Source organism: Manis javanica, chromosome 2 (assembly GCF_040802235.1).
Source record: "Manis javanica isolate MJ-LG chromosome 2, MJ_LKY, whole genome shotgun sequence".
NCBI lineage: Eukaryota > Metazoa > Chordata > Mammalia > Pholidota > Manidae > Manis > Manis javanica.
The window spans coordinates 18,536,621-18,560,324 of NC_133157.1; the positions used below are offsets into that span (position 1 = coordinate 18,536,621).

Consider the following 23,704-nt stretch of genomic DNA (forward strand, 5'->3'; position numbering starts at 1 on the left):
GGCCGTGACCAGAATCCCCGTCACAGCTTTACTGCTCACTCTGTACATTACAACTTCCTGTCAGGTGGGAATAATAATATTATGACATCAAAAGGTTATCTCAGGACTAAATAAATTTCATCGACACATTTAACTCAGAACAGTGGCTGGCACAAAGGCAGCGTTTAATAAACGTCAGCTTTATTACTTGCTATGGACTCCTCAGACACACCAGCTGTGGGCAATGCTTATCACTGGGGCTCAATCAACTTTGGACTAATAGAGAGAAGAAGTCAATGTCCTCTCCTCACAGACAGTGAGTCTATGACCCTAGATGTTTTGCTTAGGTAGTTGGTCAACACAGGCTATAAATATACTTTCCTTTCACAGAGGATTGTGTACTAGAGACAAGAACCCCAAACCATGCCTTGGAAGAACTGGATCATCTTCCTAGCTCCACTTTTAATCCCTGGATGACACTGGGCAAGTGCCGTGACCTCCCAGAACTTCCATATCCCATCTGTGCAATGGCAACGAGCGCCCATGGAGCTCAGAAAGACAGGCAGCGAGGCGGCCCTTTGCAAGGTGGTGATGCAAACGTGAATTCCATTTCCCAGTCTGCAAGCCGCAGCACACACCTCCCCATCCCTTACTTTCACTGCCAGAAGCAGCGCACTCCCCAGACTGGCATGGCTGGCAGGCTGCCAGCTCAGGGAACAGCTTTATTTTAAGTGGCCCCACCCACTGACTTGATGAATTCTTTTTCTCCTCCTCCAGGGACTTTCCTAACTTCCTTCTGTAAACGAAGGCAGGAGCACATGAGCACACACTGTATATAAATATACTTGGGAAAGCTTTCTTCTTCTCCTTCTTCCTTTTTTTTTTTTTTTTTTCTTAAACTCAGTTTGGTTTCTGTTGTAGGCGGCGCATTCCCTAGCAGGGCGGGGCTCAGCAGGAGCGGGGAGGGGGAGGGGGGAGCCAGGGGGAGGAGTAGCAGTGATTAATTCACCCACAGTGAGAGCTGGGCTTCTATTTAATGGAGGGTCTCTCTGCCCAGGCCGAGTCAGAGGCGCCTCCCGGGCCAGCAGGAGCATGGCAGAGAATCTGGGGATGGGCTTTGGGGAGACAGCCCTAGCGGAAATGCTCCCCGAGGACGGTGGCTGCAGGCCCAAGGCCAGAGCCGGGCTAGCAGCCAGGAACAGCAGCGCGCGCTGGGCTCTCACCTGCTGCCTGGTGGCGCTGCCCATCCTGGCGGGACTCACCACCTACCTGCTCGTTGGCCAGCTCCGGGCCCAAGGAGAGGCCTGTGTGTTCCAGGTAAGCAAGACTCCCCGCTGACGTGGGGGATCTGCGGACCCTCTGCAGGTGCCTGGCAACGGCTGCAGCTCTGGGCAGAGCTCCTTGATCCATCGTGGTCCTTGCTTCATGCTTCGACAGGCTAAGAAAATGTAGAATGTGAGGGATGGAGAGATCCAATTCGGTTTTTATTCCCAGTATTTCCAGGAAACGAAATGGTCCCTTTTTATGTTTGTATGGGATCAATCTCAAGTCACATATTTTTAGATCATTATAATGTACTGACAACTTGGGAATATTCTTTTTCTTAGAAAAAAAAAAAACTCTTTAAATTGCATAACTAACACAGAGTCATTGAAAAAAAAGTTAGAAAACACAGATGAGGAAAAGAAGATAATTATCACTACCCATAACTGCATAGAAGTGACCACTATTAACATTTTGAGGTGTATAATTCCCTATTTCTTAATATGGGAGTATTTCAAGTCACCTAATAGGTTATGATTTTATTGTTGATATATTACAGCAGCATTATGATACAGATCGGTATATTGTATTACTGTACCTGTATATGCTATAGTTTATTTAATCAACCCCCTTTCTTGGGTTTAGAAATATTCTTTTTCAACACTCAAGAAGGAATCTCCTGCTTGATTATCTCTCAGGTCGTTCTGGGGCCTAGGGGGAGTAGGGGCTTAGTTAAAAAAGAATATACGGTCTCAGGAGGATAAGGGTGCGGTGGTAGGGATGGTTCACAGGTGCCACGTGAAAAACTTATAATTCGGGTCTAGGAATATCAAAAACCTTACAACCTGAAAATGTGTTATTTAAATAACACTCAATTTTTTTAATGTTCCTGCATAATCTGTGATGACTGATTAATTTCAGTTCAAAGTATTAAATTCCAAAAGAGAAAACAGGCTTTTAATTGTTTCAGTGGGAAACCTGGCTTCAAAGCAATGCTGGCTGACTTCAAAGCAGAGATACACAGCAGAGAACAAGTCATGGCTAATGTGTAACTCTCACCATGCCAATCAGGTCAGCAAAAAGACCATGATTCAGGCGGCTGCATCCATGGCCACATGCCATCAACTCAGAAAATGCAGATGATCTGGAAATGCTATTCATGTCAGAGGAGAACTGCAGAGCAGGAGGTCAGGCCGTGACCCCTAGACCCCCAGGGGACTGGATGCTATGAAGCCATATTGTAGTGTCCAGTCAGCATGCTGGGACTCTTTCCTTAAGCCAGAAACTGGTTGCTCTTGAATGAGGCATTGAGTGGCCTCCAGTAGCCTGAGCTCTCCTGGGTTCTAAGGGAAACACTCCCTCTGCTCAAAATGATGTCTGAGATCACCTGTGTTGGCAGAAGCCAGGGAATGCCTTCATCGAACTAGAAGACTGTCAGGTGGAATGCCACTGTCCAGAGGCAGTCAGAGCAACTTGCCTGGTCAGGAAGAGAGTCTGGGACATGGGCTGCCACTAGACAGCAAGCCCCTGGAGGGATGGCGCTGAGTGCTGCCCTATTGTAGAAGGTATTCAAGAAATGAAAAGGCAAATACTGTACTCTGGTCCAGATAGATCAGTCTCCCTGGACGTACACAGGGTGGGACATTGGGAGCTGTGGTTTGGCTGGGCCATATAACTTGATGTGTCAGAAGAAAGAGAAAGGGAAATGAGGGTGAGGCCAGGGCACATGTAGCAATCGGGGTCCTGAAAAGAAACATCTGGCCCATTCAAGGAAGGGAGTTTAGAGTGTTCAAAGAATTTGAAAGGGGTCCAAAGAAGGGTCTATTTGCTGAGATGCAGACAGACTAAAGCATCCTGGGAGGAACAACAGTGGGCAGCCAACCACTACTACTTGGCTTGCAGGGGCAGATGCAGGGAGGGGTTTTAAAGGAGCCCAGCAAGAACTAAAATGCAGGAGAGGGCCTGCCGGGAGGGGCTGAGTACAGGAAAGTTGTCTGCCAAAACAGCACGGAGGAAACAGGAGGCAGGAGGGGAAACCCTGGCTACTCTCTGCTCCCAGTCTCTCACCCCACTGGCCAGCCTCAACTGGGAGGCCAGCCTTAACTGGCAGGCCTCTCACAGGAGTCAGGGAGCAAGCATGGCTAGCTTGTTCTCCTGGCGATAGGATGAGCACTAGAATTATGTCTGCATCCAACAGTCTGTAGGTCTGTAACCCTCCTTCATCTCTGCCTCTGCCCAGAGCACTGGGCAGAGCTCTTTATATAGTGACTCAGTCAATAATAGCTTATTGCCTACAGGTGTGGAAGCAGTTGCCTAGTTACATCATCGAGTAGTTTAGGTTCAGGTGAGGATCGTGGCCCCAGGAACTTCCATTTTCCCTAACCCTCTCATAGGTAAAAGCCCATCCGGAAGCACAGGCCACTGGGGGTAACAAGGCCTTTGGGGTCATCCAGGCTAGAGCTGGCAACCAGGCTGTCGGCCTGCCTGCTAGGGGCCCCCCTCCGCAGTGCCAGGCTGACACTCTAAGGGCCCAGGAAGGATGCTATCAGCACTATCAGACGAAAGCAGCTGCAGCTATTACCCATTCCTGGGCCTCGTGCCGGCCTCCCAGTGAGAAACCTTACAGGCAAATCTCATTTCATCCTCCAGACAGCTCACCCGGGACTCCTGGGCTGGGGGAAGTTAGAGCTGCCCGTGGTCCTCCAAGGAGGACTGTAAGGATGATCAGAGAGGTAGCATGGCATGCTCACATTGGGGAAATATAATCGGAAAACAAATTCTTCCAACCCCAAATCCTCTCCACCAAGGTAGTAGAGAAAGAAAATACTTTTTACTGTTGGATAAGCATTAAGCCAAATGCACATCACAGGCAATCAACCACTTACACAGAAGAATGGACTCTTAGACCCTTTTATATAACCAAGCAATGCAACCCTTTACATACATATTCCCATGATAAACAATAACTAGTCCTCAAGTAAGGGGACTTAACGCCACCATTTGTCACACAGTTCATCCTAATGTCACCTTGTAAAGGATGGCCATCTGTGTTACCTAATTGGCTTTCTCTGGAGAAAAAAAGAATTCTCAAAATTTATGATAGAGGGTATTATTGCAACTTGGGGCAAGGCCCCCACCTAAGTTGTCCCAGCACTTGTTCCCTTCACGTCTTCATCTCCTGCCACCAGCCACACAGTCCTCTTCTTCTGCCCACAGACATCAGATAGACCCATGAAATCTGAGACTGTTCATGGAATTAGTTTTCCATTCCCACAGTGGCCCAGGCTCAAGGCAATTCAACTTGAACACAGCTCTTCAAATGTGTTCACAGCCCCAAGGAGCAAGCTCAGCAGCAGAGGACACACTAATGACAACAGCAACACTGATAACATGACACTAGTAACATCTTGCACAGGTATGGGGTTCTCATAAACATGATCCCCTGGATATTCACACCAACCCAGAGATGCAATGAGGGCATGAGCATCACATTTGGCCATAAAGGAAGCTGAAGCCAGAGAGTCCGTGGAGCACCTGAGGTCACAAGACAGGGAGGAGATGGAACTAGGTCTCAGAGCTGGCAACCCAGGTGTTGGTTTCTGTGATGGCTCCTGTCTGGCCAATGGGCTGCAGCCCCAGGCAAGTTCACTATGGATTCAATGAGACCAAAGAAATGACAGTAGAATGTTGGTAGGGTGAAAGGGTTATACCCAACTTCATTACCACGGTGACAGGTCAATCACTAAAATCCTGTTCACTCAGTGCGAGTCTGCAGGCAGCAAGCTGGTCTTTGGGTCTGGGCCTCTCTGCCCACACAGCCGTCCTCTGGGGCTCTCTGCCTGCATAGCCATCTCAGTCTCTGTCCTCTGCTCTGCTCTCCTGCAGCCGTGCCACTGTGTAGCCCATAGCACTGGGCAGGGCTCCTTATATAGAGTCAATACGATGCATTGCCCACACCTGTGTAGCAAACTTGCCAACCAGGGCCAGGTGAGAATCCTGGCCACAGAAACCTTCACTTTATCCACAGTTCCCCACCCACAATCAAGCTCTGTGATCATGTTTCCATCTGCCCCTTTTTATGGATAAAAGAATAGATCGCCCTCATGTGTTGGGGAGGCACAGGGACCTCTCTGTGGCCACATCCAGTGTCATTCCCTTTCTTGCCCCTGCCCCATCACTGGTCTCTCAGCCACCTGGCCTCCGTCAGCCTCCCCAGCGCTCTGCTGCTCCCAGTCTGGTCCTTACCTGGTTGTTCCTTCTGCCAAGACTGCCCTAAGGCACTTTTTCATTTTGTCCTATAACAAACGCAGGAGTTGGCATCACTGTGAATCTTTCAAATCTAACACAGAGAGGAGTTGAGGCTTGAGTAAAGGAAGCTCAAAGGAGCTCAAAGGGAGGAGAGTGACAAAAGCAGAGAACCTCTCTGAATTTCGGGTTTTCCTATAATACCTATGTGACTGGAGGATTCCAAGTAATCCCCACAAAGCCTGTAGCGAGGGCCTGGCAATATGGGCATTAGTTGGATGTTTGTCCCTTTCCTTTCTCTAAGTAGAAGAGGAAAGCTCTTCCCAGACTTAAAGAAATTAAGACCTAGAAATGCCCTTAGTCCAGGAGTCAGCAATTATGACCCATGGGCCAAATCTTACCCACTGCCTGTTTTTCTGAAGTTTTATTGGAACACAGTTGTGCCCATTTGCTTACAGTCACGCCTGTTTTCATGCTATAATAGCAGAGCTGAGTGGCTGCAACAGAGCCATATGGCCTGCACAGTTCATACTTACTCTCTGGCCCTCTCCAAGAAAAGTTTGCCAACCCTTAATCTAATCCAATCTCCTCATTTTACAGTTGAAGAAACCTTAGCATCAGAGGTAGGAAGGAAAAGTTCAGGGCCACAGGGAGTGCCTGGGGAAAGAGATGGAACTAGACTCTATTTCCATGGTTGCTTGGCATCATTCTACTGGCAAATAGCACTGAGTCCATTCTTGCTGGGTGCCCAGATCAGATATTGGAAAGGCAACAGCAACTGGTATAGGAATGTTCCAGATTTTTATCAGCTGCAATAAAAACAGTTACCGGGACTGCTAAAAAAAAATATATTTTAAACTGGATTCTTCCTGTAGGGGTTATGTAAGGAAAGAGTCAAGTTTCTAACTCACTCAGGTAAGTTTGCAGGGCGGAAATCAAAATTAGATTTGAAAAAGTTTGGGATAACTGCCTTTAGATGAAGTGCCCATAAATATGGCATCAATTAAATACATTCTGGTTCTTCCATGCAATGGAAAAATGCAGTTGTCACTATTTTTTCTTAATGAGGCATCTCTATATGTAAGGATAGAGAATTTCTCTAAAATACAGCATTATGAAAAAAAAAAACTAAAGTGCATAGCAGCATATGAAACAAGGGACACTTTATTTTCTGAAAAAGAATATATATTCACATACATGAATGTGTTTATAAATGCATAGACTATTCCAGGATGAGGACAAAGAGACTGGTAACTCTGCTCTCATCCAGGTGGAGGAACCAGGTGGGGACAAGGGGAAGAGGGAGACACTTTAAACCTATAGCCTCTTGTACAAAATATGTGAGTTACCTGTACTAAAAAATATAGAGTTAGTAAGTAAAATGTTTTAGGAACTTGAGACTCTTGGGGAATATCAGGTAGGTTTGCATCTTAGAAAAATCATGAGTCAAAAGTTCAAACTCAGTTTGAATTCTGATCTAGCTACTTCTTAGTTAGCCATGTTCCCTAACTTCCCTGGTCCTCAGCTTCTTTGTGTGTGAAATGGGATACTTAGAAATAGAGTCTTTAAACAGTCTGGCAGGGGGTGGGGAATTAGTAAATGGTAGCAACTATTCTTATTATGACCCGGGAACTTCCCCGTTCATGGAAATCACATCAAACATGACAGCTCCACCTGCTCTGGAATCTGCCATCCCCAGACCAGAGAGCAGATTAGGGTGTGGGGGGGCTTTCCCTGGTCTCTGATATTTGTGAGCTATCTCCAGGGCTCCTCCACCCCGGTCTCACACCCTCAACCTGCACTCCAATCCATTCTTTACTCAGCTGCACTGGACCATGGCCTGGGCCTTCTCGTGGCTTTTGGTGGTCTCCACAGCCCTCAGGATGGGTCTCCAGGCCCCACTCTGGGCCACAGGTGCCCCGAGGCCAGTTCTCCTCCCAGCACTGCTCCTGCACACACAGTCTGTGCTCCTGCTGGCTCAGCCCCACCCTGGCACAGAGTTGGCACTCATTCCCACACAGTGCATCGTCAGGGGGTGCTGCATGAGGCATTGCTTCCCAGAGTGGCACCACAGCCCATCTCTGTCCTTCCCTTCCAGGTCCTATTTCTGGAATCATCTGCAGACATTCTCCTCACGTTCTCCTTGTTCCCTCCCATCTCCCACGCCTTCCTGAAAATCCTGCAAGGCCCTTGGTCTTTGCTCCCCCTACCCCTCTTCCCCCCAAACATGCCCTGAGACCCTTCAGTCTCTGCCCAGACCAACAGGACTCCTGGTGATGCTAGCTCAGGCTTCAGTGGCACGCGGACTGGAGAGAAGGACATAGCTCCGCCACATCACAGCTGTGATTTTATAATAGCTTGTTATATACCAGACGTCACTCTGAGCCTTTTCATACTTAGGGTTTTGAAAAGAGGAAATGAGATAATGCCTATAAAGTCCTTAGCATGGTGTCTGGCATATAAATACATGCAATACATATTTGCTCTTATTACTAGATGCATCATCTCAGTTAATCCTTAAAAATCACACAATGAGGAAAGTGCTAATATTGTCTCCATTTTAGAGATGATGAAACTGAAGCTTAGAAAATCTAAGCCATGTGCCCAGAGTCACACATTCAGAGTAGGGCACTGCGATTCAAATTCACCACACGTGTTCTTCCTAACCACTCTGCTAGCTTGTCTCTGAGTATAAACCCAGCAAATTATTCACTTCTGGGATGGTCAAGAGGATTTAACAATGATACCCTAAAAAGTGCCTGTCACATAGTAAGTGCTTTATAAAGGCTATTCCCCTTTCTCACCTGGAGGCACCTAGCTTCTACCTGGCACACAGAGGGTACCCACCAAGTATTTGCTAGAGGGATGCACACAGTACCTGACCTCCATAAGCCTACACTCCTCATCTGAAAAATGGGGAGGTTAACACACTTCCTTCATAGCACTGTGCTAAGAATTCTGCAGATGTCCAGGAAGCTATTGCTGTGAAGTAGATGCCCAGGCAACATTACTTCCCCACTGACCCCTCCATGGTTGAGCCCTTTCGTCTCACGCACGCTGTTTCCTCTTTGGGAATGAGGACAGAAACAATCATCCCCTTTCAGCGTTATCTAGACAAAACAGACGGTTGAGTTAAAAGTGCTTTTCAAATTGCAGAACACTGAGCACTCGGGCGCTGCCCCCGCTGTAGCCCCAGGAAGTCCTGGCACATGGGGAAGAGAATCCCAACTCATTCCAAAGGTCAGGCCTAGGGCAAAGGGCAGAGAAACCAGAGGTAGTGAATGTGCCCCACAGGAGCAAAGGAGGGGAGGCGGAGCGAGCTGTCAGTGCGACTCCCAAACTCACCTGGTAAAATAAACACGCACGTCACTCAATGGGCAGCACTGAGAGCTCCTGCGTCCCCACCTGACAGACCACACAGGATCTGCAGGGCACAGTGGCTGCAAGAGGTTACTCCCAGCCTGGAGTCCTTAATGAGGCCCAACAGCCGACAGCAGCAGCAAACCTGGGTTTTGAAATGGGTTGAGGGGTGTACAGCATTCCCTCTATGCCTTTGCATTCTCAAAGGGCAGAATTCCAGAAGCAAGCTGTGGACCAAGAAAGCCTCTCCGGTTGGGAGAAGGAGAAAGCCTTCAGGACTCCTAAAGGATCCATATCTGCCACCGGTCATAAAGAGACCCACGGGTGGCTTCTGTTTATCACTGAAGTAATGAAACCAAAGGGAAGCTATACAGAACCAACGATTCATATCATAAGTGTTTACTGAGCCCAGAAAAAGATGGAAAATGAGTTGGATATCCACTCTATGTAGACAGTCTTTCTCAGCCGTCACAATAGTCCTGGGAGGAAAGAATCATTGTGTGCTTTTATTGATGAGGAAACTGAATCTCACATGCCAAAGTCAGGCCACTAGGAAATCAGAGAACTGGAATTTCCACAATTGCTCAGCTGCAAATACCACATTCTTGGCTCTGTACCACTCTGAATGCTGCAGCTCAAGCCCTGTCCAGTGCACCTTGGGGACGATGAAATGGCCTTGCAATAAAAAATTTCCTGGTTGGGTATTTATCTCTGGGCAAGTACAAACAGGGAGAAGCAAGAGGAAAAGGCAAGGAGCACTTCTAGAAGTGCTGGGAGAATGTTATCGGTCATAAAACATTTATTGCCTTTGTAATTGCGGCATTTGCGACAGCTTCTCTTCCCATTTATGAATATACTGGAGAGCAACTATGGAACATGGGAGAAAGGCTAAATTAGTCATTAGTTAAAACACACTCAAGGGACTTTTCTGGGGAAATACCAATAACAGAATCTCAAAGACCATCTCGCTTCACATTCAATCATCCATTGTGTGTACTCAGCTAATGTCTACGGGGCTCCTGATAATGTGCCAGGGTCTGTACTTGATCTAAAGGTTCAAATCCCAGGCCCTCCATTTACTCTATAACCTTTGGCTCACAAAGGCTGTGAAAAGGTGATGCCCTCCTTTGAAAGTAGCTGGGGTATTCGACGAGGAGCACACACAAATGTCAGCACACGATTGACACCCAGTGAGCACCCACTACGTAGTAGTCTCTTCCTCTTTCCACCCTTCCTTCTTCCCTGTTTGAAATATTAGAGCCTTTCCTAAAACACCTATAGTAATAGGTCACGGCTGGCTTGAGTCCTAACTACTGGTGGGAGCAGCCACTACCCGCCAACATGCACACCTACGCATGTACACATTTGCCTCTTCCAGCTCTGACTCCAGCCAACACTTGCAACTTTCACAAACATTCCTAGAGCCATGACTCTACTCCAAGCAGAGCCTGATGAAAACTTTAGAGGCCCCACTACTAAAAGATTATGGCTACCCACCGCTACATAATTAATTTTTTTTATTTAAACAAAAACGCAAAACTTTGCATGTGTCCTAAAAAACTCTCTTTCCTAGTTTGTTAGATTAAACAACTCTGACTAAAATCACTGATGCTGAACTTTACTCCCCCTTCTCTTCTCTTTGCTGCCTGAGCATCTGCATATTTTGTAGGTTGGACAAGGCAGTAAAAGTGCCCGGCTTCGTCCAAGGCACAAAGAATACAGTCGTGAGCAAGACAGACAGCCCAGGTCCTTGCCTGCATGCAGCTTGACTCCTACCTCAGAAGGGGAAGCAGTAAACACACACATAAGTCATATCACTTCAAGGGGTGATAAATACTCAGGAGGGGAAGTAAAACTGGATCCTGGTTCTCAGTCAGTAGTTTGAGAAGGCATGAAAGTTGGAATAACATTCTTCTGGAGTGCTCTTGGACTCAGAGTCTATTCAGTCTGGGAAGTTAATACTGCAGGGACCAGTATCTCTCAGAAGCCACCATCTCCTTGGTGACACAGAGTAACCCAGAAGTGATGGAGATAATTAAGGGTTGGAAGACGGGAAGGCATTTTATTGGCCTGTGTTGCCAGCACCAGCTTGAGTATAGGCACTGAGTCCGCTCAAATGCATAAACCTCTCCCCAAATAAGCTAGTATGTCTTCCTCTCAAATCTCCTCTTCATTCATCCCCGTTTCCTGTATAATAGTCTTCTTCCCATAATAGACAATCCTTGTTAAGACAAACAGCCCATGGAAAGCTCTAGATTTTGTTCTTGGGAGGAGTCCCAGCTGATGTTCTTCTTGGAGACTCTTAGAATGTTGTGGTCCTCACCTCTGGCCGCCTGGCACTATTACAGCCTTGAGAGGTCTACTGGAATTCTGGGCACTAAAATCCAGACACATCCACCCATAGATGAAGATAAAATGTGTGCCCAAGTTATAGAAATCCAAATACATGCTAATGACAAGGGGACTCTGAGTCAAAAGAAATGCTCCAAACTCTTAGCTGGGTATCTGCTTAAACACAAATAAGCAGAGTGTTCAAGAAGATTTCTCAGCAGAGAACTAAATGAAGCAGAAGGCCACCCAGGGCAGGTGTCATTTCCTACACAGGGGAATGTAACCAAACTCCTCCCATTTTTCTTCGAGAGCCCACCTTCAGTTTTCTGCCTTTGCCAAAGAACCAATCCTTGATCAGCTCTGCCAGTAGCAAGTAAGGAAAGAGAGTACAGAATAAGCTCATTTCTAGACTGCTTCTCCACCCCCATCCCCACCAAGCCCACCAAAGTTATTGATGCTGGACAAATAATCACATCAGTTGGGTTTAGATTTTCAAAGACCACATCGTAGTCATGACCATATGCTAAATGTACATAACGCATTCATTTAGCAGAGGAAATCCTTACAGTTTCCCAGCTGCTCTCACTCGTGCCCTGTTGGGCCTCCTTACTCCTGCACAAGCCATTGGCCTTGCCTGGAATGCTCATTACCTTTTATCACCTGGATAATACATGGAAGACTCAGTCCACTGGTGATTTTCCCCTGATTCCCCCACTTCTGGGCCAGGTTCCTATTTTCTGACCTCTGTGTTTCCCCTAATCACAGTGTATGGAACTGCGGGTATTTATCCATTCACCTCACAGGATGAGAAGCTCGGTCAGAAGTTGTAAGGTGCAATGGCTTTGGCGTTGAGATCCTGGAGTCAGGTGGCCTGAGTTAAAACCCTGCTCCTGCATTTTCCAGGTGTAGGACATTGGGCGAGTTACTTAATCTCCCTGAGCCCCATTTTCTACACGAGGATGTGAACAGCATCCACCTCAGAAAGTCTTTGCAAAGCTGAAGGAGGTGATGCATGTGACAGGCTTAGCATAGCATAGTGTCACCACTCATTCAGTAAATGGCAGCACACGACTGCATTCTTCGGGCCCTATGAATCATTCACTGTAGTTGCTCTTATGGCTGGAGGACAGAGGACTTAGAGAGGCATGGGTAACAAGACTGGGAGGCTGAATTGAGACTTTGAAGGCCAAGTTCAGTATTTGTGTCTTGAAGGCCATGGAGCATCACTGAAGATTTTGGAAACAGAACTGTGTCTCAGTAAAGCGATGCTTTAGAGAAGGCCCTCCAAAGGCAGACTAGAGGATGGACTAGAGAAAAGGGGAAACCAGATGCAGGAAGACCTGTTGGGAGGCTGTTGTTGGAAGAATCCAGAAGGACAGAGTGCCAAGTCCTGGAGGGAAGACATAAATGAGAAAAACTACAAAAGGGCAGGAAAGCTTGGGTTTGTAGAAGAAGAAAGAAGCAAATTTGAGGCCAGGTCACAGAGGAGAAGCTGTAGTGACACCATTATCAGAATTAGGAAGCAAAGGGCGCTGGAGAGACAATGAAATGAGTCAGTCACTGAAAGACCAGATCTCTGCCTTCCCGCAGAGGTTAGGAGCACGGCTGGGGAGGAAAGGGAGACTGGGCTGAGATTGCTCCTGAGCTTCGTATTCAGGCATGTGAGTGGTCGTTCCTTTGTTTTCCTTGTGTCCTTTGCATTGACTCAGACATTTTCTGACTTGACCCGCCCCTCAAACCGGGAGTTATCTAGAGCTAGGGATTCCCCTTACACAAATGAGGACACCAAAGCTCAGAGAGGAAAAGAGTGTTGCTCAAGATCTTGATGTTAATAAGTGAGGAAGGTCACGTTCAACCTCAGGGCCGTCTGCAGTTAGGTTTCCACTACTGTGTGGTATCGGAAGTGGCCCCCAAACTAGGATCACAAGGATGGAAGTCTTCGTGTTATACATGGAAACAAGGAAGAGTTATTGAGGCTAATAAGAAGGAGAGTAGAGCCATTGTTTCTTTTTCTGTGTCTTTTTTTAGAATAGTTCCAATTTTTAAACTGTGGTAAGAAAACAAAATAAAGGAAGTGCCATTGTTTGTTCTAATAATAGCAATGAGAAGATGTCAGAGTGCCCTAGAACAAAACAGGAAAAGCTGTCAGGACAGAACTTTAAAATAGAGCTTCAGAGAGAAGCCTACGAGAGAAAAAGGTCACTGGGGTACTGGAGGCAGGAAAGGGGGAGCTTGGGGGCAAGACACAGTTGAACTCCCATTTCCCTCAGCTCGGAGTCCCCAGGCTGGATATCAGGAACATGCCCACCCTATGGGCAGCTGTGTGGGTCTCGGGGTCAAAAGGGCTGCAGATGGTCTGATCCATGACTTTCTTTCCAATAGACTCCAAAAGGACAGGAGTTTGGACCTTCACATCAGCGAGCTTGTAAGTGTGTTCATACTTGACACCTTTGCTAGAGGGGAACAAGGATTTATCTAATCGTTCTGGTATTTAGGAGGTTCGGGGGCCACAAACCCAGAAGAGAAGTGAGGCTCCTTCCCAGTCACTAAGAAGGTAAACTGGTGCCTAGCCAAGTGAATGGCCTATGGAATTGATGGCCTTTGGGCAAATAATTTCACCTGTCTCTGTCTCAGTTACTGACCTAAGTATGGCTGGAGTAGTACCTACTTCCCCGGGTTAGTGTGGATTGAATCAGCAAATTCCTATAAAGGTATTAGAATAATACCTAATCCCACCTGCGTTCCATCCAGACGCCGCCTCCGTGGACAGGGTCACAGGAACCCTGAAAAAGGCAAAAGGCCAGTTTGCTCCCACTGAAGTAGCAGGAGGGGAGGGGAGGCAATTTTTATTGAGCACCAAGTATGTGCCAGCAATCACACTGGGCACTCTCCACCCATGGTGGGAGCTGGTGTGCCCATCTTACAGATGAGAAAACAATACCTCAGACAGCTTAGACAACTTGCCCAAAGTTATGGGGCAAGATTCATTTGTGCTGAAGACTCTGTCCCCTGAGACTCCCTTGTCCCTGAAAAAAAAAAAAAAGGAGTGGAACTGAGCCAAGCTGGAGGGGAGGAATATTTCTCTCAGGTTGCAGGCACCATGCAACTCAATGTGCTGTCTTCCCTCTGGTCACCCTCTGACTCAGACAAAGCATTTTTGTCTCTTCCTTACAGATGGAGCTCCTGGAGCTGGTGGAGAAAAGCCAAGAGCACACCTGACAGGTACGTCTCCCTGGTATGTTTTCCAGGAGACCGTGTGCCATGTGCCTGAGAGTTTTCTCAGAGGGTTTGCCAAAACTCATTCTAGTAACTTCCAACTGGGAACCACAGCCTTTGGTAGTAGGCTCCTCCTGTCGGTCGAAGATTTCAGGTGTCTTTCTCCCTGTACGAGTCCAAAGCCCCATGACTCCTGGTCATTTCTTTCAGATTCTTCATTTCTCTACTGTCTCTCCCTTCTATTCTCACACACTGATTCCTTCAGAAATGCCTTTCCTCAGACTCAGTGATTCACATAATTCCAAATCTGATCAAAGATCCCCTGAGTTGCCAGTTTACTGGGTCTATCTGTGCCCTGTTCAAGATGAAGTTATTGGACATTTACTTTCAGATAAGTATTTCCAAAGAATTTTCACGGATGTGAAGAGATCAAGAGCCATCTCATACTATCCCCAGTTGGCCGCTTCCCAAGCCTGGTGTCAAAATTCCTGGCATCTCACACCTGGAGTTGTCCATCTCCCTAGAACTTCAGAGAAAAGAGCAAGAGACTACACAAAGATACGCTAACAACCCATCCAAAAACTGTAGAGAGCTAAAATTTTTTAAAAAAGCATACTTTTCTGACCTATAAGAAAATTTGCAACCCACAGGGGGATATCCTTGTGGCCCAAGACATTTGTTTTAATGTTTGACCAAGAGGAAATTGTTTGTGGTGAGTCCTGAGTAAGGATTAAGACCAGGGAGATGCCGGGTCACCACCACGTTCTGCTTGCCTGTAAGGATGGGAGGTTGAACAGGCTGGGCAGGCAATTCTAAGACTGAGTATGGAGAAGCCACCCCTCTTCCTACTGAATGGGAGAGCAGACCCTGGGGAGGGAAGCTAGGTTCTGCTGAGCAGGTAATATGGTCTAGGCACTGTGGTAGGCATTTTATGTCCATTTAGTCTGCATAGAATCCCAGTGAGAGGGGAAACTGAGGCTTGGGCTACTAAATTCACCCCTTCCATGTCCCATGACTAGGAAGAGCGAAGATTTGGGCTTCACTCTCAAACCTGCACTGTTTCCATCACAACATACTTCCTACCCAAACTCCCACTTGCTGCTGTGTTGACATAGCTAATTGCATGCCAATTTAACAGCTCTTACTTTGTCTAGAGACTAAATAATTTTTGCTTTTGCATCATCTGAGAGGAATTTTTTTTTTAATCTACTGCATCATCCACCAAGAAGTAGAGATTATCTGGGGAGACTACTAAAAATGTCTTTCACAGATTTTTCAAAGCAGCACACAATTCTCTAGGGGCCATTTAGTGTAGGGGGCAGGGGAGACCACACACACACTGAACATGTGTCATAGTTGCAAAATAAACCCTAGTCCAGTCACCAATGGGAAAGATGATTTAGAAAAAAATTCAAGCACCAGATTTCTGGTCAGCTACTGAGTGTGAAGGTTGCTAAATGCTTCTTTAAACCTAACCTATCCCAAAGCTGTGACTGACAGTACATAATTGTGATTGCTATGGGTTTCCAAAGCAGTTGTAGTAAACTAAAAGGTGTTTTAATTTTTCCTGGAAAGTATTGATTTTATTGCAGTTTTTCTTACTTGAAATGGTTTGATTCTATCCATTTTTTTCTGCTTTAGCCATACTTCATAAAAGCATTCATTCATGTTATGTATAATATAGACTTGTAAATAATGCCAACATAAGAACATAAAAAATATGTAAAATGAAATAGGCTTATTCTTTAATCTGTCAAAGTGAAAGATGCTAGTTTATTTGGAGAAGGAATATAAATATGTATTGAGTACGGTTGTAGCCAGCCATCATGATAAAAATGTCCGTAACAGTTTTTCATTCACTTGATTCCTCAGAACAAGACCATGAGGGGCTCTATCTCCAACTCACAGACAGAACACTGAGACCCAGGAGAAGGAACCTCCATGGCTGATTAATAACCTCACATGTTGTAGAGTCAGGATTGGCACTGGGCCTATGTAGCCCAGAACCCCAGTCCCTTCTACTCCACAGTCAACTACACTGGCTTGTATTTTGGCCCTGTTGATGTGGGAGAAATATTTCCAAAATGTTCTGAATCTCTGGTTCCAATATCTGGCCTGCATGCTGATTTGTTTTATTATAATGGCAAGTTACTGCCTGCCATTACTGACTTTGGACCACCTCATTGGAAGGGAGTTACAGGGAACATCTCACTCTTCCTGAAATGTCCTCTCTTTGGAGCAGAGTCTGTCCCAGACAAAAGGCCAGTAAAAGTTGATCTCATTCAGTGGTTATTCCTAATAGCTAGGGATTTCATTTGTACCACCTCTTTTAATCCTTTCTACAGGTATTATCTCTTTTCCATTTTTTTTTTAGGGGAAGATGTGCAAAAAAAAAAAAAAAAGCGATCCTGACTTAGTAAGAAGAGACCAGGCAAAAGCATTTTTGCAAAGTGAGGCAGCGGGAGAGGAAAGGGATTAGTGCCACAGAGAAAACTCTGACTGTAATGTCTGCAAGTGTCTCAAGAATTAGTTAGGCTGAAGGGGTTTTTCTTTTACAGAGAGGAGTAAAATAAAGCTAAAGAGAACCAGGCGTGGAAAAGTGGGATGAAAGGTTGGCACGATAGGCTTGGAGAATGTTTTACCCTGAGGCCGGCCTGTTCTCAGGAGAGACTGCTCCCGGGCTCAGGCCGAGGGTGGGCCAAAGTTCAGGGCCTAGAGGAAGGAGAGGAGCTTAACCAAAGTTTAGTTAACAAATACTTTGTTTCAAAGGATCAGTGGGGATGAAACTGTTCAGCTTATTATTTATGAGAAAAAGAAAGGAAATTTGAAGGGTCCGGTTGTGTTGGAGGTAACGAGGGGTCATCCACCAGTCTTAACTAAGTCACTTAGGAAAGAGTGGTCGTTTGCAATAAGCTGTTTTCTGAGACACAAGAATGAGGAAATTTCTTAATCTTCACCGTCTTCCAGGAGCACAGGGCCCTGGAATTCCAAAGTGTCGGAGAAGAAATCTCAGGCTCAGAGAGGCAAAGTCATTTACCCCAGGTCACCTGCCTAAAATACTACTTTCTGAACAAATATGTATGCCCACCCACATGTTCTCCCCTCATTCCTCCTCAAGGAGCTTGTAGCCGTTGGTTTTACTCAATCATTTTACTCTTTGCAAATGATAGGAGATTCCTACTAGCAAAGTCCACAGGCTCTGACACAAGCAAATTAACCCCCTCTCTTGTCTTTGCAGTTGTGAGACAAACTCCCACACAGCGGCTGGAAAACCAGTTCCCGGCTCTGCACTGGGAACATGAACTTGGCCTGGCCTTCACCAAGAACCGGATGAACTATACCAATAAATTCCTGGTGATCCCAGAGCAGGGAGACTACTTTGTTTATTCCCAGGTCACATTCCGAGGGACCACATCTGAGTGTGGGGGCATCAGCCAAAGAAGCCAACTGAACAAGCCGGACTCCATCATCGTGGTCATCACCAAGGTAACAGACAGCTACCCTGAGCCAACCCAGCTCCTGATGGGCACCAAGTCAGTGTGTGAAATAGGCAGCAACTGGTTCCAACCCATCTACCTAGGAGCCATGTTCTCCTTGCAAGAAGGAGACAAGCTGATGGTGAATGTCAGTGACATAGCTTTGGTGGATTACACAAAAGAAGATAAAACCTTCTTCGGTGCCTTCTTGCTATAGGGGCGAGGCAGATGTCACTGTGTAAAGGTCCTCTGCCTCCTAATTCCTTTCTCTTGACTTTATGTGATTATACCCAGAGGAGTTTTTTGGTGGGGAACATTCCACAGAAACAGCTATGAAATGTAGGGCCCAAAATTTTACACACTTTATGCCTTCCTGGTAAGAATACTAATTGAAAAAAGGCAGAAGAGAAGAGACATAATACAGTGGTTTCTTGGAAGAGTGGTGAATTTTTAAACATTAAAGCCCGTCACCAAATGAATGGATGACCTCTCTGGAACATTTCCACACCTGCCTACTACATGTTTGCCACCAGTGGGCCCACTCTACAATTCGACCCTGAAGCATTGGCTTCCAGTTCAGGAGTCTTGAACAAAATCCAAAGCCCTAAAAAACAGTGTAAACCCTTCAGAGGAGAAATCTTTCATCAGTGTTCACGAACATACTTTAATGCCTTGCCTAAAAAAATGAAGAGTTGGTATTTCCCATGAACGATCTCAAAATGAGAAATTCGCTTTCATGCCATCTGTGGCAAATGAAAAAAGCTACCTTTCCTTTTATTATGTACACAGGCATCAAAACAAGCCAGTCTGAGCATCATCTGCATATCAAAAATTCACCAACAGCATTTATGCGGCACAGGTTTCTTGCATACCTTTTATGTTCTGGGCACTCCCTTAACCCAGAAGACACTATGAAAACAAGACAGGCTCTGCTCAGAGCTTACGTGAATACCAGTGGATGGCTCCTGGTCAAATATCACTCAGCATACTCCAAGGATGAACTCCAAATCCTAAAACATATACCATCTGACACTGTTAGGTAAGATTTCTGGAGCTCACCTGACTCTGTAAGATATCCAGCTGATTTTGTCACTGAAGAAATTTGAAGGCAGGTTTCTAACTAACTAGGCCAACTATAAAACACATTTGATTGATGCCAGGGGACAGTGGGGTTACTCTCTAGGGTGAAAAAAAAAGTTAATCACCCAATCTGGAGCATTTAACCTAGATCTGCTTTGAGGTTTAATTCACAACTTTAAATGCAGAGTATTACATGGGTGTTTTTCCTCTTAAAATATTCAAAGGGGTTTAAATATGGGATTAGCCAGACAGTCCAGCCAAGGCTTCTTCCCTAAAAGATAGACCAGGCATTGAAAAGGTCCTTTCTGTGCTTCAGTGAGTTCACATCCTTGAATTTGCATGATTTTCCTGCATCCATACGTCAAGGGTCAGAGGGGCATCTCTGCTCTCCTAGCTTCGGTGGACTTGTCTGTAAGGCAGGAATCTGCTACCCAGTTTCCCGGGATCAGATGAGAACTCTGCTAGCTCTGAGCATTCTGTGAAGTCTGAGGGCCATGTCAGGAGGGCATGGTGACCTCCAGTACCTTGGGCCTGGCTCTAAATGCTCCCTATCGTGGGAGACCTCACAGATGGGCCTGGAAAGCAAACTTGGCACTGAAACCACTCTCACCCTTTTGCCAGGAGACCACAGAGGCACAGAAATGCGTCATGGGACTTCCGAGCATGATGGGTAGTTGGCAGTACTCCATCAATATTTGTTGAATTACAATTAAATAAAAACTAATTTCTGGTATTTCCTCTGGGAGGTTAAGGCTCTAAGGCCTTCAAGCTTCCCCAGAGAGCACAGGGTTCAGTGGGAACACAGAGAGCAGTGTGGTCACCTCCACAGAGTTTGGAAGAGTCTTTAGAAAGGAAGTGAAGAAGGTGGGCGGACAACAGACGGCCTCATGCAAAGGGCATCACAGACAGAGGATTTACCCATCACCTAAAGCAGGAAGGAAAGGTTTCTCAGGAACTCCAAACCAGCTTGATAAGGGACTGTTCCCCCAGTGGATTCCTAGAACAATGTTTGTTGGTAGAGCAGGAGAGTTTTATCAATGACTCTAGTCTGGCTCAGGGATCAGAACACCCCATTAAGAAAATAAAGCGCTCTGTCTGCATTTACTGAGAGCCCGAGGCAACTTGGAGTGGCTTGAATGGGATTGCCAGAGTGGCCTGCTCACCTTCTTCTCTTCCTCCACTCAAAGGAACTCTGGTGCTAAGGATTTTCCAACCTGCCCTCTGTTCCATAGAAGATCTGGTGGATTTAGAAATTTACTCAAGAGATAAGAATTTCCTACCATCCTAAGAGACTTGAAGGCATTGGAAAAATCTCTGCCAGCTATTTATTTTGTTCCTGCCATAAGCTTGTTTATTGAAGAATGTATTGTGCTCAAGTTTTCACTGCTGAATTTGTTAAATTCTCTATGATATACTTTTACTGTTCAGAAAGGTCCAGCCAAATTTTTCTAGCAGGACTCAAGTCAGAACTTCTGCCTCTAGGCATTATCTCCGTGGTAAAAATGAGTGCACAGTTTTAAAAATGAGGTGGGAAAACGGTTTTTAAGAACATGTAATGGTGCCCTAAAAGGAGTACATGGAATGCATTCAAAGATTTGGAAGGGAAAAAGGAGCATGCTTATATGCTTTAGGAAATAATTAATTGAAGAGGGAAATGCTTTACTGGTTCAATGTCTCTCAAAACACTGAATTCTAATCAATTCCACTGAGTACCTACTCACTGTGGGGACACAAAGATAAATTATTTTAGTCTCAGATGGTTCATTTTAACTGCTCAGCACCTCCATTGCCTGAAGACCCTTTCATTTATTTTGGATGTATTAAGTAATTAATTAGCTAACTTTAGGCACATGGACATTTTCTCATTACAAAAATGGGTGCCATTTGTTGAAGGGTGATCATTAACAAAATGATTTGTGTTTATTCTAAGTGCTTTTTTTTAAATAGCTACTCAGACAGTCTTCTATAAATAAAGAGGGAGAAAACAAAGGCAACATTTTCTATGGTGGAATCCATTATTTAAGCCGTATATACAGAGAAGTTATTATCTGCTGGACCAAATTCAGGCCATCAACACCTTAAAAATATTATAACTTTATCAAAGACCCAGAGGTGCTTTGAAAAGCCTGTGTTTCTCAGCAAATACAGGAATCATGATCAAAATGCATGGGGTCACTGTGATTTTGACTCTAGCATGGTTTAGAATCTATTTGGCAGAATGAAAATGCTTAAGCTACTAAAATTCCTGAATTTTTTGACTCAAGCACAGTAGATTGTGAAGAGCTATAGAGTGTCACATCCTGAAAAGTACCTGGTTCGGTTCAATAACAGGGCATGTCAGCCCTTGGCTCCGTTTCAGTGTCAACTATGTCACCCCAGAGGAAGTTCCACCTCTGTGCTCGTCAACAATCCACTAGATTATAAAAGTTCAACTAGCTCACTGTGCACGATGCTTGTCTGTTGCCAACATTCTCTTAACAAGGTATTTTCCAAGCCCTTTCCCAAGCGTGTTTCCATGATTGTGACACTGGCGATTAATTCTTCAGGGCAGAATTGTTTATCATATTCTGCACCTTGCAAAACACGTATGGAAGTCTCTGCCTCAAGATTTCTTGCTGTCCTAGGGCCTAGAGTCCTGGAAGTACTTTGCCATTTCGAGCAGAGTTTTTTTCAAGTGTGCATCGCTATCCTGGATATTAGCAGCTATTGCATCATCTTGGCAGCTGGGCCTGGGCTGTTAATCCCTGAATCTTTTTGCTCCAATGGTGAAAACAGAGTATGGGTCAGAGCAGTCCCATCCTTGCCCTGCTCTGCTCTGACAGCCATAATTACAACTTCCCAAAGCTCTGAGGCACTGTGCCCACTGCACCTGGCATCAACCCCATTTTAAGAAGAAAATACCATATTAGCCCCTACAAACAAGTAAAGTTACTTGTTTAGGATTGCCCAGGGAGTTAAAGGCAGATCTAGAGTTAGGATACTGTCTTCCTGGGTCATAACCCTAGGAACACCCAATTACCCTCTGCTCAAGTAAATAGTGTTTATTTAATAACTGGAGGAGAAATTGGAAGAAGACTATGGGGTGATGCAGAATGGGGGTGGGGAGACTCTCCTGTGTCTCCCCGGAGGACAGAGCAAGGGCTAATGAGTTGCAGCTCCAGGGTCACCATCTCTGGCTTGATACCTAAAAGAATTTTGTACCCCCAAATGGAATATCCCCAGATAGTGATTTCTCAGTCACTGGAGATATTCAAGAAAAGGGCTTTATCTCAATGGTTTTGTAGAGGCCATTCCTTCACTGAGGTGGGATGATGGATTGAGCCAAAGGATTTCTGAGGTCTTTTCCAAATCTATGATGATGTGGCCATTTTTAAAATTGACTTCTGTGTATTCTATTTGATCATTAAGAAACTGGCAGGCTTTGCCAAGAGTTCAGTGGCTTCCAGTATAGAAGTGGCTAGCCTTTCCACTTGCTAAAAGTGTCCAACACAAAATGACTGTGAGATCTTGGCCCATAGAGAATGTTGTGGAATTTTAGAGCTGATGGGACCTGCAGCGCTTATATACTCTAAGTTATGTCATGTTAAAGATGAAGAAACCCAGGCTCAGAAAAATGATACAAGTAGCCATCCAATGCTGAGACTAGATCATGTGTATCTCCTTGACATCCACCCTAGCAGTCTTTCACTTTTCACTCACGAATCAGTTATTTTTTTGAGCATCCATCACATGACAGCCCTTATCTAGATGCAGGAAAGCCAAGACTAAAGGGAGTATGACAAACAAGCTCTACTCTTGTGCTGCATGTATTTAGAAGGAAGGAGACACACAATGTCGAGAAAATTAAGTAGCTAAACTTAATCAAATGACTTTATTTGTAAAGTCACTGAAATGTATAACTTTCCCCTTTTTGTTCCAGGGGTATAAAAGTTGAACAATTGTAGGAGTGTATGTGGTTGTAGTGATAAGCCCCATGTGCTTTCATTGACTGTATGTTTTATGTTAAAACGTCACAGCCCCAAGGTAAACTGCATATTGTATATTGTTGGATGTATACTTAGCTGGTATGCAGCCCATGTCTTCCGGCACTACTGTGTGAATTCCAATCACTGTGAATGAAATGTTGTATGTGTTAATGTATTTAATATATGTAACTTAATAAATTAGCATTGAAAACCGCAGAACTTTAATCATTAGGTCAATTCTTTTGTTAATCTGTTTGTTTATTCTCCTTTCTAGATGAAGGCCTAAGGATTTTGGGATTCTTGGAATTTTAAAAATGCATTTAGTGCCCCCTGTACTTGAATACAAAATGGCAACTAATTTTTCACAGGTTATAATAAATCTTGGAGCAAAATGACTAAAACCCCACAGATTGTGCCACTCTGGTCAGATGAGGGGAAAGGAGAGAAGGAAGGAATCTACTGAGCTCCTTTTATGATTTAGGAGACTGTGGTTAAGTGGTTTAAACTCATGTCAAACAACACTGAAAAAGAGAAAGAGAGGCCAGAGAAAGCCATGATGGTATGTGATGGAGCCAGAATCTGGACCCCGTTCTCTCTGACACTGTACCCCGCTGCTTTTCATGGCAATCAGCATCTGTAAGAGTCACAAGGGTTCAACGCACCTGTATCTTTCCATTTTCCAGAGCAGTAGCTGCAGTCGCTATTGATGCTTAGCCAATATTAGGTTGGGACTATATTGAATTGCCATTTCCATGGGTCAAAATGGTCACATAGAAATTTCATTTGTTT

The 23,704-nt window shown here is 45.2% G+C and overlaps 2 protein-coding genes across 2 annotated transcripts in view; one reads left to right on the forward strand and one right to left on the reverse strand.

Annotated features, from left to right (window-relative positions):
• The first annotated feature begins 866 nt into the window (after positions 1 to 866).
• Positions 867 to 23,163, forward strand: TNFSF15 (TNF superfamily member 15). The gene is made up of 4 exons (XM_017666691.3): positions 867 to 1,296; positions 13,561 to 13,603; positions 14,353 to 14,400; positions 17,633 to 23,163. The coding sequence occupies exons 1-4, from the start codon at positions 1,072 to 1,074 to the stop codon at positions 18,085 to 18,087; spliced, it is 771 nt and encodes a 256-aa protein (XP_017522180.1). The 5' UTR covers positions 867 to 1,071; the 3' UTR covers positions 18,088 to 23,163.
• TMEM268 (transmembrane protein 268) overlaps positions 1,309 to 23,704 on the reverse strand; it is a 157,570-nt gene continuing 135,174 nt past the window's right edge. The window contains exon 9 of the mRNA XM_073225654.1: positions 1,309 to 1,417. Coding sequence (XP_073081755.1) covers positions 1,403 to 1,417 — 15 coding nt within the window. The 3' untranslated portion in view covers positions 1,309 to 1,402. The remainder of the gene's footprint in view (positions 1,418 to 23,704) is intronic.

Bases quoted from the DNA above. Each gene is read 5' to 3' on its own strand.
- TNFSF15 (XM_017666691.3), top strand. From the start codon at position 1,072: ATGGCAGAGAATCTGGGGATGGGCTTTGGGGAGACAGCCCTAGCGGAA. The intron at 1,297-13,560 runs GTAAGCAAGACT...TCTTTCCAATAG, and splicing joins GAGAGGCCTGTGTGTTCCAG to ACTCCAAAAGGACAGGAGTT. The intron at 14,401-17,632 runs GTACGTCTCCCT...TTGTCTTTGCAG, and splicing joins GCCAAGAGCACACCTGACAG to TTGTGAGACAAACTCCCACA.